Source organism: Castanea sativa, chromosome 12 (genome assembly GCF_040712315.1).
Source record: "Castanea sativa cultivar Marrone di Chiusa Pesio chromosome 12, ASM4071231v1".
In the NCBI taxonomy this organism is placed as follows: Eukaryota; Viridiplantae; Streptophyta; class Magnoliopsida; order Fagales; family Fagaceae; genus Castanea; species Castanea sativa.
Window position 1 is genome coordinate 37,945,504 of NC_134024.1, and position 17,243 is coordinate 37,962,746.

The 17,243-nt window shown below is 40.2% G+C and overlaps 1 protein-coding gene across 1 annotated transcript; it reads right to left on the reverse strand.

Annotated features, from left to right (window-relative positions):
• Positions 1-12,244: 12,244 nt before the first annotated feature.
• LOC142618878 (acid phosphatase 1-like) lies at positions 12,245-15,497 on the reverse strand. The gene is made up of 3 exons (XM_075791916.1): positions 14,980-15,497; positions 13,289-13,498; positions 12,245-12,670 (listed from the first exon to the last, which is right to left on the reverse strand). Exons 1-3 carry the CDS (start codon positions 15,363-15,365, stop codon positions 12,493-12,495), a joined length of 774 nt encoding a protein of 257 aa, XP_075648031.1. The 5' UTR covers positions 15,366-15,497; the 3' UTR covers positions 12,245-12,492.
• Positions 15,498-17,243: the final 1,746 nt, after the last annotated feature.

Consider the following 17,243-nt stretch of genomic DNA (forward strand, 5'->3'; position numbering starts at 1 on the left):
AGCCATATTGCCACTTCCCAGACAAAGAGTTGTATGGTACTCAAAGGCTCGATGGCAACAACCAACAATCAAGAGAATGAACCACGCTCCATTGTCCTCGAGAGACAGGTGCAGACTTTGGCCGTGGCTATGGAACGCCTTACTAAGCGAAACCACAATCTAGAAGAGCAGTTGCGCCAGAGGGATGTTAAGCCCCGAAACCAGGAAAAAGAGCAGGAGGGTGATAATCTTCAACACACCAGGAAGAGAGAGGGACCAGAAGGCAACAACGCCTTGAGTAGACCATCTGTCACAGATACCGCGCCGCCACACATGGACTTCATGATGAACGCCCTCAAGGGACGGGTATCGAATGACCTCGACAAGATGGTCCGCAGGATGGATTCACCTTTCATAGCACCCCGTCATTTCCTTCCCCCTCCCCACAAAGTTCCGGATGCCACAGATAGAGCCCTACGACAGGTCTAAGGATCCCTTGGATCACTTGGAATCATTCAAGACCCTCATGCACTTGCAAAGGGTCCTAGACGAGATCATATGCAGAGTATTTCCAACTACGCTAAAAGGATCTGCAAGAGTATGGTTTAGTAGATTGACGCCTAACTCCATCAGCACCTTCAAGGAATTAAGCACACAGTTCTCTTCGCACTTTATCAAGGGGCATAGGTATAAGAAATCCATAGCATGCCTGATGAGCATCAAGCAACGGGAGGACGAGCCACTGAGGTCTTACATAACCCGCTTCAACAAAAAAGCCTTTTCGATAGACGAAGCTCATGACCCAATGGATTACGGGAGGGAAAGTTTTTGTTCTCTTTATACAAAAACAACCTAAAGACTATGCCAGATGTGCTTTATCGAGCTACTAAGTACATAAACACGAAAGATGCACTAATGGCTCGAGAGGAGAAGCCCAAGAAAAGGGACAGACATGAAGATACGCAACAAGAGAGAGGACAGAAGGCCTTTAGAACAGGAGACCGACGAGAGGACAAGTGATCCAAGCCACCCACTGGAAGGTTTTCAAAGTTTACTCCGCTGACTACTCCAATCGATCAGGTCCTGATGCAGATCAAGAATGATACAACCTTAACATGGCCGGGCAAGTTAAAAGGGGATCCAAGCAAGAGATCTAGAGACAAGTATTTGTCGTTTTCATCGCGATCACAGTCACTACACATCTGAATGCTATGACTTGAAGCAACAAATTGAGGCCCTCATCAGACAGGGAAAACTGCAAAGGTTTGTCAGCAAAGAAAGGACGGACCCACAGCAAAAGCAGGCAGGTAAAAGGGAAGGCAAGCGCCCCAAGCCACCTCTAGGGGACATAAGAATGGTTGTAGGGGGTACCGCAACATCTGGCTCGCCTAGGAAAGCCCGCAAGACCTCTTTTAGGATGGTTCAAAACGTCCAGCTGACAAGTTTCATTCCAAAGATGGCACAGGTTAGCAACCCCATAGTTGGGTTCTCAGAGGAAGATGCTCAACGACTCCACCACCCCCACGACGATGTACTTGTTGTTAGCATACGAGTAGGGGATTACAACACTCACTGGGTCCTGATTGATAATGGGAGCTCTGCTGATATCCTCTATTACCTGACATTCCAGCAGATGAGGATTAAAAGAGAATGGATCGTACCCACCAATGCACTGCTCGTCAGGTTCAAAGGAATGAAAATATACCTCATCGGTGCGGTTACATTACCCGTGATGGTCGGTGATTACCCTCAACAGATTACAAAGGATGTCACATTCCTTGTCGTGGATTGTTCGTTCGCTTACAATGCTGTACTGGGCCGTCCTACCCTCAATTCGTGGAAAGCCGTGAATTCAACCTATCACTTGATAATCAAATTGCCAACAGAGTATGGAGTAAGAGAAGTGCGTGAAGACCAAGTGGCAACACGTGAGTGCTACATAGTAATGTTGGAGATGGACGACCAATTACAGGCTATGAGCATAGAAGAGAAACGAACAGTTGCAGAGCCCGTTGAGGGGTTGGAAGTGATACTTCTCAATAACTCCAGACTTGAGTGGACGACCAGGATCGGCACCCTTGCTAGTCCTCTCATTCGCCAAGCGAATACGACATTCCTAAGAGAGAACTAAGATGTCTTTTCCTGGAGCCACAACATGCTTGGGATCAACCCTTCAATCATGGCTCAAAGGTTGAATGTGTCACCCTCATTTCCCCTTATCCGACAAAAGAAGTAGGTGTTTGCTCAGGAGCGAGACAAGGCTATAGCGGAAGAAGTCCACAAATTGCAGGATGCAGAATTCATCAGGGAGGTGTACTACCCCGACTGGCTGGCCAATGTAGTAATGGTCAAGAAGGCCAACGAAAAGTAGAGGATGTGTGTAGACTTCACGGACTTAAACAAAGCATGCCCCAAAGACAGCTACCCACTCCCACGGGTCGACATCCTAGTAGATTCAACAGCAAGACACCAATTGCTAAGCTTCATGGATGACACTTTTTCTAGTTACAACCAAATCAAGCTAGATGAGGCTGATGAGGAGAAGACCTCATTCGTCACCAGCCAAGGCTTTTTTTATTACAAAGTGATGTCATTTGGCCTCAAGAACACAGGCCCAACATATCAGAGGCTCATGAACAAAATGTTTGTGCATCAGATTGGGAGGAATGTCCAGGTCGACGTAGACGACATGCTAGTAAAAATTTGACGGGAAGACGACCATTTGGACGACCTCAAGGAGACCTTCGATACCCTCCGCTTTTATAACATGAAGCTCAATCCTAGCAAATGCGCATTTTGGGTAATGGCTGAAAAATTCCTAGGGTTCATGGTGTCTTAGAGAGGCATTGAAGTCAACCCAGACAAGATCTGGGCCATAATGGAAATGGCACCACCCAAGAACATAAAGGAAGTGCAAAGCCTCAACTGCAAGGTAGCAGCACTGAACAGGTTCGTGTCAAGGGTAACGGACAAATGCCTGCCTTTCTTTCACACGTTGAAGAAGTCCTTTGAGTGGACGGTCGAGTGTCAACATGCATTCGAGGACTTAAAAGCATACCTCTCTTCTCCACCACTGCTAAGTCCATCCAAGCCGGGGGAAGAGTTATTTCTTTACCTAGCCAGCTCCCCAGCTGCCGCCAGTGCAGCCTTAGTCAGAGAAGAAGATAGGGTGCAGAAGCTCGTATATTACACTAGTCGAGCACTCTGAGGCGCGGAGGAGAAGTAGCCCCCGATGAAGAAGCTAGCCTTTGCCTTGGTGACCGCAGCTCGCAAGCTTAAACCATATTTCCAAGCCTACACTATAGTTTTTCTGACAGACAAGCCCATACGAAAAGCAATGAGTAACCCTAAAGCTGCTGGACGAATGGCACAATGGGCGATCGAGTTAAGCAAATTTGACATACAATTCCACCTGCACACTGCCATAAAGGGACAACTAGTTGTTGACTTCATTGCTAAGTTCACCACTATGGAAGGCCAAGGGGCAGAAAAGCATCTTCAATAGAGTATCCATACAGACAAGTCATCCAACAGGCAGGCTGAGGGAGCAAGTATAGTACTCCACTCTCTAGAAGGGGAAAAGATCAAGTGCATGGTTCATCTCGATTTCCCTACGACCAACAATGAGGTAAAGTACGAAGCTTGTGGTAGGTCTAGACCTCACCAAAGCAGTAGAGGCCACAAGTCAGGTGAACGGTGACTACGAATGCAAAATTGAACGGATGAAGAAATACCTGGAGCAAGTTAAGAGACAAATAGCCAACCTTCAGGCCAAGTTCATTCAAATCTCAAGGGAAGAGAACGAGTAAGCTGACCGTCTTGCCAAGGCCGAGTTAGCAGAACACATGCTGGTCCTCAGTGAGGTACTTTCTTTTGTTCAACTTTCGCCTTTAATAGAGAGTGTCAATGTGTAGGAAATAAGCTCGAACAGTAACTAGACCACACCAATTGTTTCACACTTGAAAGACAGCAAACTGTCCGACGGTAAGGAGGCCACAAGGAAGCTGAAGGTTCAGGCAACACGATTCATCTTAATAAAGGACGTCTTGTATAAGAGAGGCTTCTCCCAACCATACCTAAGATGCCTGAGCCCCAAGGAAGCAAATTATGTCATGAGGGAAGTTCACGAAGGGATATATGGGAACCATTAGGGGTCACGGTCACTAGTGCACAAGCTGATTCGGGCAGGATACTATTGGCTTACCATGCAAAAGAATGCTCAAGCCTACATCAAAGCTTAAAACAAATGTCAGAGGTTTGGCAATGTCATTAGAAAGCCAACAAAAGAGTTCACTCCGATTACAGCTCCGTGGCCTTTTACTCAATAGGGGTTAGATATCATGGGCCCACTCCCGACGACAGTAAGGCAGCTAAATTCTTAGTAGTCGGTATAGATTACTTTACCAAACGGGTGGAAGCTGAAGCACTTACTACCATCACGGAGAAAAACATATAAAGCTTCGTTTGGAGAAACATCATCTATAGGTACGGGATCCCTAGGGTATCAGTTTCAGACAATGGGAAGCAGTTCGACAACGGGTCATTTAGGGATTTTTGCCCACAGCTAGGGATCAAGAATCACTACTCTTCACCTGCCCACCCTCAGGCAAACGGACAAGTTGAGGTCACGAACCGATCCTTGCTCAAAATCATCAAGACTCGGCTCAAGGTGGCAAAGGGCATATGGTCAGACGAGTTGCCAAGTGTACTATGGGCATACAAGACGACGACAAGGACACCATCAGGGGAAATTCCTTTCCGGCTAACATAGAGAAGTAAGGCCGTCATCCCTGCTGAGGTCAAACTCACAAGCTACAGGATGGAGAATCACGAACAAAGTAGAAACGACAAAGCTATGCACCTACAACTGGACCTAGTAGACGAGGTCAGAGCAACAACTGAACAAAGGTTAGCACGATACCAGGACCTTATGGCCAAGCACTACAATTCCAGAGTCAGGCACAGGGACTTCCAAGTTGGAGACCTCGTCCTGAGAAATGTGACGTGCGCCACAAGGAATCCATCTTAGGGAAAGCTAGGACTTAATTAGGAAGGACCCTACAGAATCGCTTCATGGTAGAGGAAAGGCACTTATCACCTGGAGACACTCGACGAACAGAAGTTGCATCATCCATGAAACACCAAGCACCTAAAGAAATACTACCAGTAGACGATGGCATATAGACCAATCCTCATTTACAGTTTATTCCTTTCTAGTTTTTTATTATTACCTACAGTACCTTTTAAGCCCAAAAGGCAGCTTTTCATTTCTTCAAGAACAATTTTTGGCTGATGCACGTATTTATCATAATAAGAGAAGTTATTCAGATATGTCATGTGTATACACATCTCTACAAAGCCGCGTCTACGACTAAGTCCTTAACTGGATGAATGCATTAAAAGATATGCCATAAAATTCATACAAGTCCATAAGTGGATGGATATACGTCCATAAGTGGACGGATGCATTCCAAGAGATACCTTAATATTTATTTTTAATTCCTTAGTAGATAGGTACATCCAATGGGTGCCTTGCAATTTTAAAAGTCCCTGAGTGGATGGGTGATCCTCAAGAATGCTTTAAAATTTATACAAGTCCATAAGTGGACGGGTGATCCCTAAGGATGCCTTAAAATTTGTATAAGTCCATGAGTGGACGGGTACATCCAATGGGTGCCTTGTAATTTGTTAAAGTCCTTAACTGGACGGATGCATCCCAAAAGGATGACATAAAATTTATTCAAGTCCTCACATGGACGGATGCATCTCAAAGGATGCCTTTGGGGTTTATCTCAAGTCCTTAAGTGAACGGAGGCATTCCAAAAAATGCCCTAGAAATTATATATGTCATCAAGTGGACAGACGCATGGGTACCTTGAAGAATATAATAATTCAAAATTAGTTATTAAAACACGAAAGTGAACGGACCACAATTATCTGAATGGTCTAGCCCTCAATATGGACAGACTATGGTCATCCTAAGAATCTACTAAGTCACGCTTATAAATCAAATGGATCACTCCTGTATTAAAAACTAAAAGAATGGTCCAAAACATTCAAGCCAACGGATGAAAGTTGCAATATCTTTCAGATAGAACGAAAGCAAATAAACTTGTAATTTAAAAACCCAAAAAACATGTGGGCAATGTTAATATTACACAATCATTGTTCTCAAAATAATTTCAAAAAAAAAAACTACAAAAGTCTAGGGCTGGTCAATAGGGGCCTCCTCATCCACTACTTTATCAGCTGCCTTGGCCTCATCAGTTGGATGGGTCTCATCACCAACGGATTTAACTTGTACATCCTGGGGAATGGCTCCTCCGTCACCCTGAGCGTCGGGAGTGGGGTCAGCTTCAAAAAACACGTCATTGCCTTCGGACTCAACGAATCTGGCTGGGGTCTAGGCCACGTCATCCAAAGAGACCCGAGACATGTCCAAGTCAAGAAAAAGAGACTTAACCTAACGGAGGCACTCGTTAAAACTATCAGCATAGCAGCCGCCAAGCTCGGCAAGGAATCCGTCGGAGTTTCAGTTGCGAAACTCCGTCTTCCTGTCCTCTTTAGCCTGTGGACCTTCTCCCTCAAAGAAGAGATCTCCCCCTCCTTGTCTTTGAGCACCTTCTTTAGCGCCTCGGCCCGATTCTCCATCTCCCCCAAGGTCTTCCCCGTGATGTCAAGTTTTTTGACCTGGACCTCCCACAAGGCTTTAAGTTTATTACGCTCTATCTTCGCGGTCTTGGCCCTCTCCTTTAGACGGTCCACCAGCTTTTCACGGGCCATGCAACGGTCTATTAGCCCATTTATCATCAGAACCCCCTGCGAAAGTGAAATACAAGGTTAGAGATAGGTGTAAGTAAGAGACAAAGGGAAAGAGGATGGAAAGGAAAAATAGACGGTTACACACCTGAGCCAAACTAAAGAGGTTGGTTTCCCCCATGGCCTCCGTTACATGATTGCCCAGGTCCTCATAATCCTCATCCCTAATGATGGACGAGAGTGCCCAAGAGCATATCGCGAGTCTTCACGGAGAAGGAGGGCACTGCTCAATGACGGGACCTTTGGACGTCATCAAGCCTTTCCCAATCCCATGACGAGGGGCATGGGGCAGCTTAATGGCTGGAGGCATTTCCATGATAATTGTGGTGATAAACAATTTGGACTTTTTTTCAAGATGGTCAACATTGTCCGTCGTCTTTCTCTTTAAAGTAGGCCCGTCCCGCCAGTAGAGGGTGCGGCCTCCTCTTATTTCTTCTTCGCCAGCACGGCGACTTGCTGGCAGATATAAGCTCTTCTCTTGTCGTCTTCCATTTCTACACCAAAGGGGACAGAAAGAAAAAGTTAGACAAAAGTTACAAAAGTAATTAAAGAAAGGAACAAGCGATGGACTCACGTTGGCGTGCTTGTGCGTCATAACGACGGTCAGCATTCGTAGGATTAAGACCCTCACAATACCAATGCAAGGTATCTAAGGTGACAAGCTTCTACCATGTCCTTTCTTCCAACGAGATGTCAAAAATCTTCTCTAAGAAGCTCCATTGTTCAAGATCAACCTCTGAACGGCCCTAAGTTGCAACAAGAGACAGTTAGATTAACATAGTAAGACAGACAAAATGCAAAATGGCAAAATAAATAGACAAACTAAATAAATGAACGGACGCCTGGCAGACAGGGGCAATATACCCCAAGTTCTATCAACCAAGGGCATTTCCTCCCGTTCATCAAGGTGACACACTCAGTTGTCTCCCTGGATGAAAAAATACCGATTCTTCCAGTTTCAGTTAAAGTCGAGGGTTTCGTACACTAGCCTGAGCACCGGCTTCCTTGGCAGAAAGCTATAGATACCCTTGGACTTAACGATCTCACTAGGATAGTAACAGTGGAAGAACTCCTCCACGATTAGGTGTCGTTGCCCTTTACTCAAAACCCGATACAACACCTCCACACCAAGGAAAATCCTCCAAGCATTTGGAGCAATCTGGGTGACGGCTAGACCTAGGTATTGGAGTAAGCGATGGTGGAGAGCACTCAAAAGTAGTCTGAATCCTGCCTTGAACATTTGCTCATACATTCCGATGTCCTCAACACCATAGTAATAGCGATTTTCAAACTTGAGGGGTAGATGGATGGGGATGTCGACGGGAATCTAATACCTCTCACGCAAGGTATTGAAGTGACTTTTTTGAATGGTAGAGTTAAAATCATTAACCGTCCACAAAGGTGGGAGATCGAACTTCCTAAGGCCATCAGGGCCAACAACAAAGCTAATAGGAGATTCAACATTCTCCTCGCCATCTAAATCTCCACTTGTATCACTCTCTGACTTGTCCACATCCGAATCCTCATCCTCCTCCTCGAAAGGCGAGATGGCAAACGGAACCCTTTCAAGAGAAGAGGCATCGGGGTCGCCTTCACCTAACGGGTACACATCATCGTAGCCTCCTCCTTCTCGGATACACGATTGTTCACTTGACGCTTCACTAGACATTATTACACCTACAAGCGACGGATAAACTCCTAAGATTCTACAGTTTTATATACTCAACGAGCATATAATACTTAAAAAAGAAAGTAGAAAATGCATGGATATAGAAAGGAGAGCACTTACAGGTATATGATGCAAAAAAGGGACGGAAAAAATGTAGTAAACGGATGCACTGAGGTGACGGACTGACAGATCCCAGCAAACGACAGTAGCGCTCTAACATTAAGAAATGGTTGCAAAAAGTAAAAATGAAGGGGAAAGGACATATATATATATATATATATATATATATATATATATATATATATATATATATATATATAGCGAAAACGGCGCAAAAGACAAAGTGATGCTTTGATCCAAGTAACCAACTACTAGAAAATTGCCACGTGCCCCTAAGCATTTATGGCCCTCAACCACCATGTCAATCAAGGCACGCCTCCCTAGAACTAGGTGAAACCGTCACCCCACATGTCCATCTAGAATACCTGGCAACGAATCCATGGAGTGAGGGGATATTTGATAGGGATAAATCCCAAATTAGACGGATCCAATTTGCAAAGTTAATAATAAGCAACGGCGATACCAAGAGAGATGGTCTGGGCAGCCCAACAAGTCAAAGGACTAGCAGACGGAGTCATGTCTTGAACGAAAGACAGAGAAACAGGCGAATTCCTTAAGGCGGACGGACCACGTGGCACCTACATGGACTAAGTGGCCTCCAAGAATCCTAATATGAAAAAACCTCGCATTCTACGCACAACCACAATCAGAGGAAGCCCTACAAGGAAAGGATCCCTCGAAATACGAGCATTAATGAGGATCTTCCCTACAAGGAAATACCCTCCCCACCAAGAAATCAAGGTCGACTCTACACTACTATAAAAACTCAAAACCCTCACAAATCAAGGTACGTATAATAATACCTTAGCTCTGGCACTCTAGAGTGATAGAAAATTCTTTTTTCTAACTTGACCTTCAGAGGGTCTTTGGCCGGTACCACACCGGTACTCTCTGCAAGGCTTTCTTTTTATTTGTGTTACACAGGTTACCAACGGCACGTGAGGACTATTCTACTCGCTGACGATTTTCAACATCATTAAGTAAAATTAATGTGATAAGAACAACTATTATAAAGAAGGGACTAAAACACCTAAATCAATCTCCAAGAAGGCACCAAGAACAAGATTTTCTCAATGGTACGTTTCATTTCTTTATTTGTGGGTAAAGATTGGGGTTGTTAATTGTTATGTTGTTTTTAGGATATTTGGGTTGTGTCTTTCTTCTTGCGTCACAGAAGAGAGAAGAACAATATAATAACGAAATAGTTTATATATTCCAAAGCTTACAATTATTAATCTCCAAAAATAAACTAAAAGAAAAATCAAACATTCATTTATGGAACATGTTAACGGTGCTCAATTGCACTCATTTTAAAAAAAAAAAACAAAACAAAACAACCAGGTCTCACTATATTGGAAAGTAACAAAAGTAAATTAACAAATATCCATTGAACTAAAAGAAAAACAAAAAAAAAATTATATATATACTATTGTTGAGGTCTAAAAAGTCACAATATTGCGCCAAGGCCCAAAAAGGGCACAGAGAATTAAACTCCATAAAAAAAAATACTTGAGCTCGCAATAAAGAAAAAAAAGACGGTAGACCCAAATTCATTAAGGGTTTCAAGGAGGAACCCAAAGCCACGAATGGGTAAGCCTTAGAGCTCATGAAACGAAGGGAAGAAGAAAAGCCTAGCCCGCCAAGGTCAGAAAATCGCTAGGGAGCCCAGTGGTAAGAACTGGGCTAAGATACTTGGGAACTACCAGAAGCTTGGGATCCTCGGGACGTGCAACAAAGCCAGGGTTGGATTAAGACAGCTCAAAAGGAGCGCCAAGAAACATAAGGAACGAAAATAGACATGTCCCTATCAGCCACCCAATGATGCAGAAAGGAATCAGAAGGCTTGGGAACCAACGATTCATGAACAAGGGGCTGATACCTCGGGAAACCCAGAAAGAAGAACCGTGAAGGGAAGTGGCTGGGAAACTTTCAACCTGGTAGGAAGGAATCAGCTTACTTGGGAAAAATGACAAAGGGAAAGGCATTCGAGAGCTGAATCTAAAAAGGTGAGGTTTAGAAGCCTTGAAGGAAGAAGGACCAAAAGTCAGCTCTCTAAGGACATCCCAGAACAGAAAGACAAGGAGAGACTTTTAGGGAAGAAACACCAAAAGAAGAAAATTATGAGAAATGAGGAAGGGACCAGCCACCAATGTTGCTGGCACAACATTGGTTCTAGTACCCAAGGGAGCAAATTAGGGGAATTAGTGGTACCCCGGAAATCCTAGGATGACACTATAAAAAGGGGGAGCAGCCAACAGTGAAGGGCATTCAGCAACAGTGAATTAGAGTAGAATCATTAAGAAAACTCTGTTAAAATTCAAAAAAAAAAAAAAGAGGGAAATACTGCCCGATATCCTCGAACAGCCACTAGAGAGCACACATGGATTCAAAGGGATTTAAACTTTACAAGTCTTAGAGGCCTGAAGAGCCATCTAAGTCTATGATTTTTGAACTTATTTGGACCTTGTAACATATCCTAGTGAGCATAACGTATTACACAATTAAGAAAGTAATGGAATATTTCACATTGTCTTAAGGACCCTTAACGTCTTTATTTTGCGTCTTTCTTTACCACTTTACCCCTTTGCTATTTCTTGTTGTTCAATGCATATATTTCTCGTTTGTTAGCATGCATGTGTCGTAGGATTCTTGTTTTGTGCACCATCTGGTTCGTAATCAGCTCATTTAGCTGTGGTGAACCAAGTCCAATCTCTCAAAACAACAAGTAAAGGGCCCAGGGTCCTTCTTTCTACTTGGGTTTGGGTGCTGTCCAAAAAGGACCAACACAACTATATAGTTTAAATCTTACAATTATCAATCTCCAAAAATAAACTAAAAGAAAAATCAAACATTCATTTGTAGAACATGTTAATGGGTACTCAATTGCACTCATTAAGGAAAAAACAAGTGGGTCTCATTGTACTGGAAAGTAACAAAAGCAAATTAACAAATATTTTTTGAACTGAATGTTGTGCAACTCCCTAAAAAAAGTTGATGATTGCAATAAAAAAACTCAACCTTAGCAAATGCACTTCGACACTCCTTAATTGGACCCTACATTTAATAGGTGGTTAAAACCCACCAATCGTATTCATTGTCACATCAGTTTGTAAGTTTTATGTAATAAAAGTAGTAGTAATTTTAGCATTTTTCATTCTAAAATATTTTTATTTTATTGAATTTTATTCTAAACTAAATCTTTTATTAAAACTTAATCATGTGTGACCTACTTTTTCGTGAAGTGAATTTAAAATAATTTCTTCTATTAATAAAATTTTATGTTAAACTAAAATTTACATTAAAAAATTAATCACAAGCACTGCAAAATTAACTTTTAATGTATTGCATTAAATTTGTGCATGGATCAAGTTGAATTAGGTTTAAATTTGTGCATGGATCAATTAACGAGGCAATGATCCCAACTAACACAACCCAACTCAACCCAACCCAACCTGTAGATTTCATGTTAGATCGCCAAGTTGGGATCATTGCCTCGGTAATTGAATATTTGTGAAGGCATGGTCGCAAAAGATCTTTTAGCAACAAGAGTAACTACGATGACTTTCAATGCTCTCATGCCTTCGTTAATAAGTATTTACAATGAAATTTGACCTTTTTATGATAGGACGTTTGTGATGCATTAGAAATCAGAGAAAATTAGACTAAGAAAAAGCATGACTATCATTTGTTGTTCAAAAGGTGTTCATAGTGAAATTTTAAAGCTTAAGTTGGAGCCACAACATCCACAACATTGCATTACCAAAGTAAATGTTTCATATATATTCCTAGCCTTGAACAAGGAGGAAGGTGCAGCATATATGGGGTAAAGAAATTTATTCTATAAGAGACAATCTGGAAGAACAACAATAGCTTGTACTTGAATGAACATGATGAGCTTGAGACTTCTACGCTAGATAGTAAATGGAATTGGGTAGTTTGAATGTTCTTTTTGCACTCGGAGGCCCCTCAAAACTGCTCCACTGGTCTCCGATAATTCCCCAAATGCGGTACCCTTCATTAATCAAATGTTGCCTTTCTTTTGATTTGTACCTTTGCACTTCCAGTACTTCATCTTCAAGACCCCTGTATTTATAGTTGGTAGATATGCTTTTTTAGGATACAGTCTGGCTTTTATCGACTAATTTTATTCTAACCCTTTTTTTTTGCTTTGTTCTTAAGGTAGAATGGAAAAAAATTTGCCAAGAGAATTATAACTAAATTGATACTTTCTCATGCTTCCAATTGAGATATCCCGAGTCCAGATCTCCCTTTCTCTATTGTTATAACTAATGAATTTTAAAAAAAAATATTCAAAATGGCAATTTTTTTTTTTAATCTTCAGTTTATAATATTTATTAAAGATGTCGACCAGGCTTTTTTTTTTATAATGGATTAATATTCAATGGAAAAGTTCTCTAATAAAATAATGTAGCATACAGTTATATATCACTGTAAAATATTGCCCTTATTTCAGAACAATTATGATTTAGGTTGTATGTGACTAACACTGTGAATCTCTTAACATCTTCTTGATACGGAGAACTTTTTAAGTTACCATAAAATTTGGTTCAGTAAAGCATTATTAAACAGAAAACAAAAATCATGTACAAAATGTGTGTTAATTATATTGTTCATGTGGAAGCAACGAAGGGGAGAGAAAATTTAAGAAGAAATTACAAACATTGTAGAGGATGAACATACCTTAGCATAAGACTTGTCCATCCATGGTACCCAACCTTGATGAGGTTATCAACCGTGAAAGACCTAAGAGTTTCCTTTCTTGAAGAAATCAAAAAGATCTTAAGCCCTCTGTCTTTGATCTCATGGAAGAGCTTGAGTGTGTGCTCAAGAGCTGGTGCCTTACTCTCTCTCATCCATGCTTCCAAAGAGGTTGCATTCAACTTCTTTCCCCTAATTTGAGTTTTATAACACCAAATCAATTAAAAAACTAAAATATACAAATGTATTCACAACTGGTAAAACGAGCATTCACAACTAGCTTAGGTGGCAAGTTTTACTTCTCATGAGGTGTTACTTCAACAAATTGTGAAATTAATTTATTTGAGCACTTTAGTCTAACACTTTTGAATGGACCTTAATTAGAAAATAAAAATTAAGCCCAATTTTGTTCGAGTCAGTCAAATAAATATGCAGCCCTAAATTAGGGGGGATCATTCCTCACAAATGAATCAAATACAAAATAAATAAATAAACAGGGACGGAACCAAGATTCCAACTTAGGGGGGCCAAAGTTCTCTGTTCTTAGATTTAAAAAATTTAGTATATCAATACTAGAGGTTGACAAAGTTGCAATATTAGCATTAATTTATTAATTATTATTTGTATTTTTTCATTTGGAAAAATTTTAATAATAGGATTTTATAATCAAGAGTTTTGCAAGTCAATTGGCACGTCTTAATATTTTCAAAGTCTAACTAATGTGTGGATAAAGCGATCAATATGTAGCATAGGAGTTGTCTCTATGGCTATGAGCCTATGAGGGTAGAGTCATTTAAGAGGGGCATAAAGCTCTCAAGTGAGAGGGAGAAATTGGGTAAAGGTTATTAGATTTTTGTGATTTTTTTTGCTAGGATTTGTAATTAATTTGTTGTTATTGTTTTTGCTTAGATCGGATTTATGATTTGTCCAAAGATTTTTCTTATTACCTGTATACATGCATTTTTTCTATAGATTTTGCTTGTTATCTATTTGTTGGATTTCTTGGGTCAATTTGTAAACTTTTTGGGGAGAGGGGCCAAGAATATAAATTTAACATCCAGAATAAAAACTCTTTTTGTTAATACACATACTAATATTTTTTTTTCCAAAGGTTGGGAGGGGGGGCAATGGCCCCCCTATGCCCTTGAATAGTTCCGTCTCTGTAAATAAATAAATAAAATTCGCTACATTGTAACAAAATAGCACAAAAAAATTGTTCAAACATAATAAATTTCACTACTTTTTCGCTATTTATTGAGGTGATAGATTTTAATTAGTGTAACACCACTTTATCATACATAAATCATAATCTTTTACCTTAACAATCGTAAAAATATATATATATTGTGAATTTTGTTATGTCAGGATATTGCTTAGACTCGTTTCATCCTCATTTTAGAAAACAGAGCCAAGATAATAGCAATGCATAAAAAAGGGTACAATTTCTTAGAACACCATATCTATTTAAAGATTACACAGTTTATTAGAAAAGCATTTCTATTTAAGGTAAACTGTCCGATCTGATACTTCCTAGATTTGAAATTAACATACCTTAATTTGTCAATGCACTTACTTGGAGAGTCCCAATTAAAAACACAATAATCATAAAAGTTTCCCATATGATCTATCAAAATGTACCATTACAAGATAATATGAGATGAGTTTGGACTTACCCGAAACCATGTTTCTTGAAGTAAGGCACCGTAGACAAAAGAGTATCATCAACATCAAAAATCCATGCATCTTTACCATCACCATTCAAACTGCAACAACTGGTTAGGTAGAGCGTGACCTCTTCAATTGCCCTCTCAGAGTCAGCTTTATATTGTGAAGATGTCATATATTTCTGGATGTACTCCACACATTCTTGGGGTACAACTTCAAACCCCCTTATGTTATTTAGCTCAACATTGATCCTCCAACTCTCACAGTAATTCTTCAAGCTAGATCCGACCCCATTTTTTCTTTTATGGTTCAAAATGTTCCAATCTGCAGCCACTAAGCCAATGAATAGGGTTGAGGAGAGTAGTAAGAATCCTAGGAATTTTCCCATTTGCATTCTCACAAAACAAGGCAGAGGGAGAGGAGGAAATTGATGCAACTATTGGAGAGTGTATGAGGGTTAATGATAAAAAGGGTCAGATCATGAGTGGGACATGGTGCCATGGCCTGTTTTCGAAAATCACGGGTAATTGATTGCATTGGAGTCGTAGTAAACTAATTTATTAAATGAAATACTTAATGGACTAACAGACAAAAGGCAAATTCATGCTTCACAACTCGTAATTGTTGTCTTGTTACCCATGTGCTTATGTCTAATTTTTGTTTGGATCTATACTTTTTATGTGCCATGACAAAAGGCAAACTCATATTGTCATCTTTGTACAGTCTCCACACTTGGGTTTACTCTTTTATTTTATTTTGTTTTTCAATTTTTTTTCTGGTGGAAAGTGTAACTAACAAGCAAGAATGCCACTCAATTACACGATCAATTTCACAATATGTTAATGTGTGCAATTATAAGTGGTAGATACTTTTTACCCGCTCCTATTTTTTTAAATTCACTATTTTTTTTCGATCATTGAGAATTGCATATGTTAACAAGTCGGGAAATTGTGCGTAGATTCGGGTGTTCTTATCAAGTTATTAGCAATAGCATGCCTATTGACTTTGATGTTCGATCTAAGACTATAAGCTGTTCGGTTTAAGGAGTCATTGTGGGCTTCACGTGGAAGTCCTTCAACACTAAATGTTAATAACAAGCAAAGGGGTTTAAGGATTACAAGCAAAGGAGGGCCCTCAACGTTGATTTTGGCCTATAATGGAAACTGATACAAGCCATGCATCAATTACAAGCAAAGGTTTTAAGGATTGGCGGATTGGCCCATAGAGAGAGGGGACCAATGAAGAATCTTGCCATGGATGAACAGTCACTCTAGCTGTTGAGAAGAGTCCAATATCAATATTTAAATGCCTAAATTATATGTTATAAAAAACAAAAACAACACCAAGAGTTAGCTAAGTGGTTCCTAATAGCTCATTATATTCATGAGATCTTAAATTCATAATCTTTTGCCCCATTTCAGGGCTAGCTCCGAATGATTTCTCCTTGTAACAGTTGAGAGAATAATTAAATACATGAAGAAATCTAAATCAAACAAACAAACAAAATTAATTTTGGTTTTACTTCTAAATTAAACTAAAGCCCCATTTGGTTAGCGGTGGCGTTTGGTGTCTGACACTTCGCACCTTTTTTTTTTTACCAACGCCTCTTGCACTGTTCATGTCCCATGAATAATGCATTAAGGCAAGTGAACAATGTTTTATTATATGAGCAGTAATTTAGAAATTAATTTTTTATTATTTTTAGCATTAAATTTTCAGCAAAATAAGCGGTATTTAAATACACACTATTTTTTTTTTTTTGGTTATACATAATTCTACGTAGTTAGGTCAAGGCTTCTACAGCGTACAAGTTTTCCCACTGTCATTTATGACTAGAGGGATATTTTTGTCACATTAGGAGTCAGGTTTTTTTTTTTTTTTTTGAGGAACAGACATTAGGAGTCAGGTATGAATATGGTTTTGGGTCAATTTCAAATCCACAATTGTTACTAGTGGGTTGCATTATTGCAGTCATCATTTGGTCGACAAGAAAGATATGCCTATGACTCTCAAAAGAAAAAAAGATATGCCTATGGATCGTGGAGGACCCCAAAAGGAAAAGACACTTGTAGGAGTAAAGATGCCAACCATGAAACTCATCTCGAATTGAATGATATTTGTTTTTTCTTTTATTTATTCTTCTCTTCTTTTGTAAAGAGAGAAGATTAACAACCGCACCAACCCAAAAAAATCATGACCGAAAATGTTAGCTTTAATCCTTGAGAAACATTATTCCTAGGAATAATCTAAAATCCCAAGAATCACTGTTTTT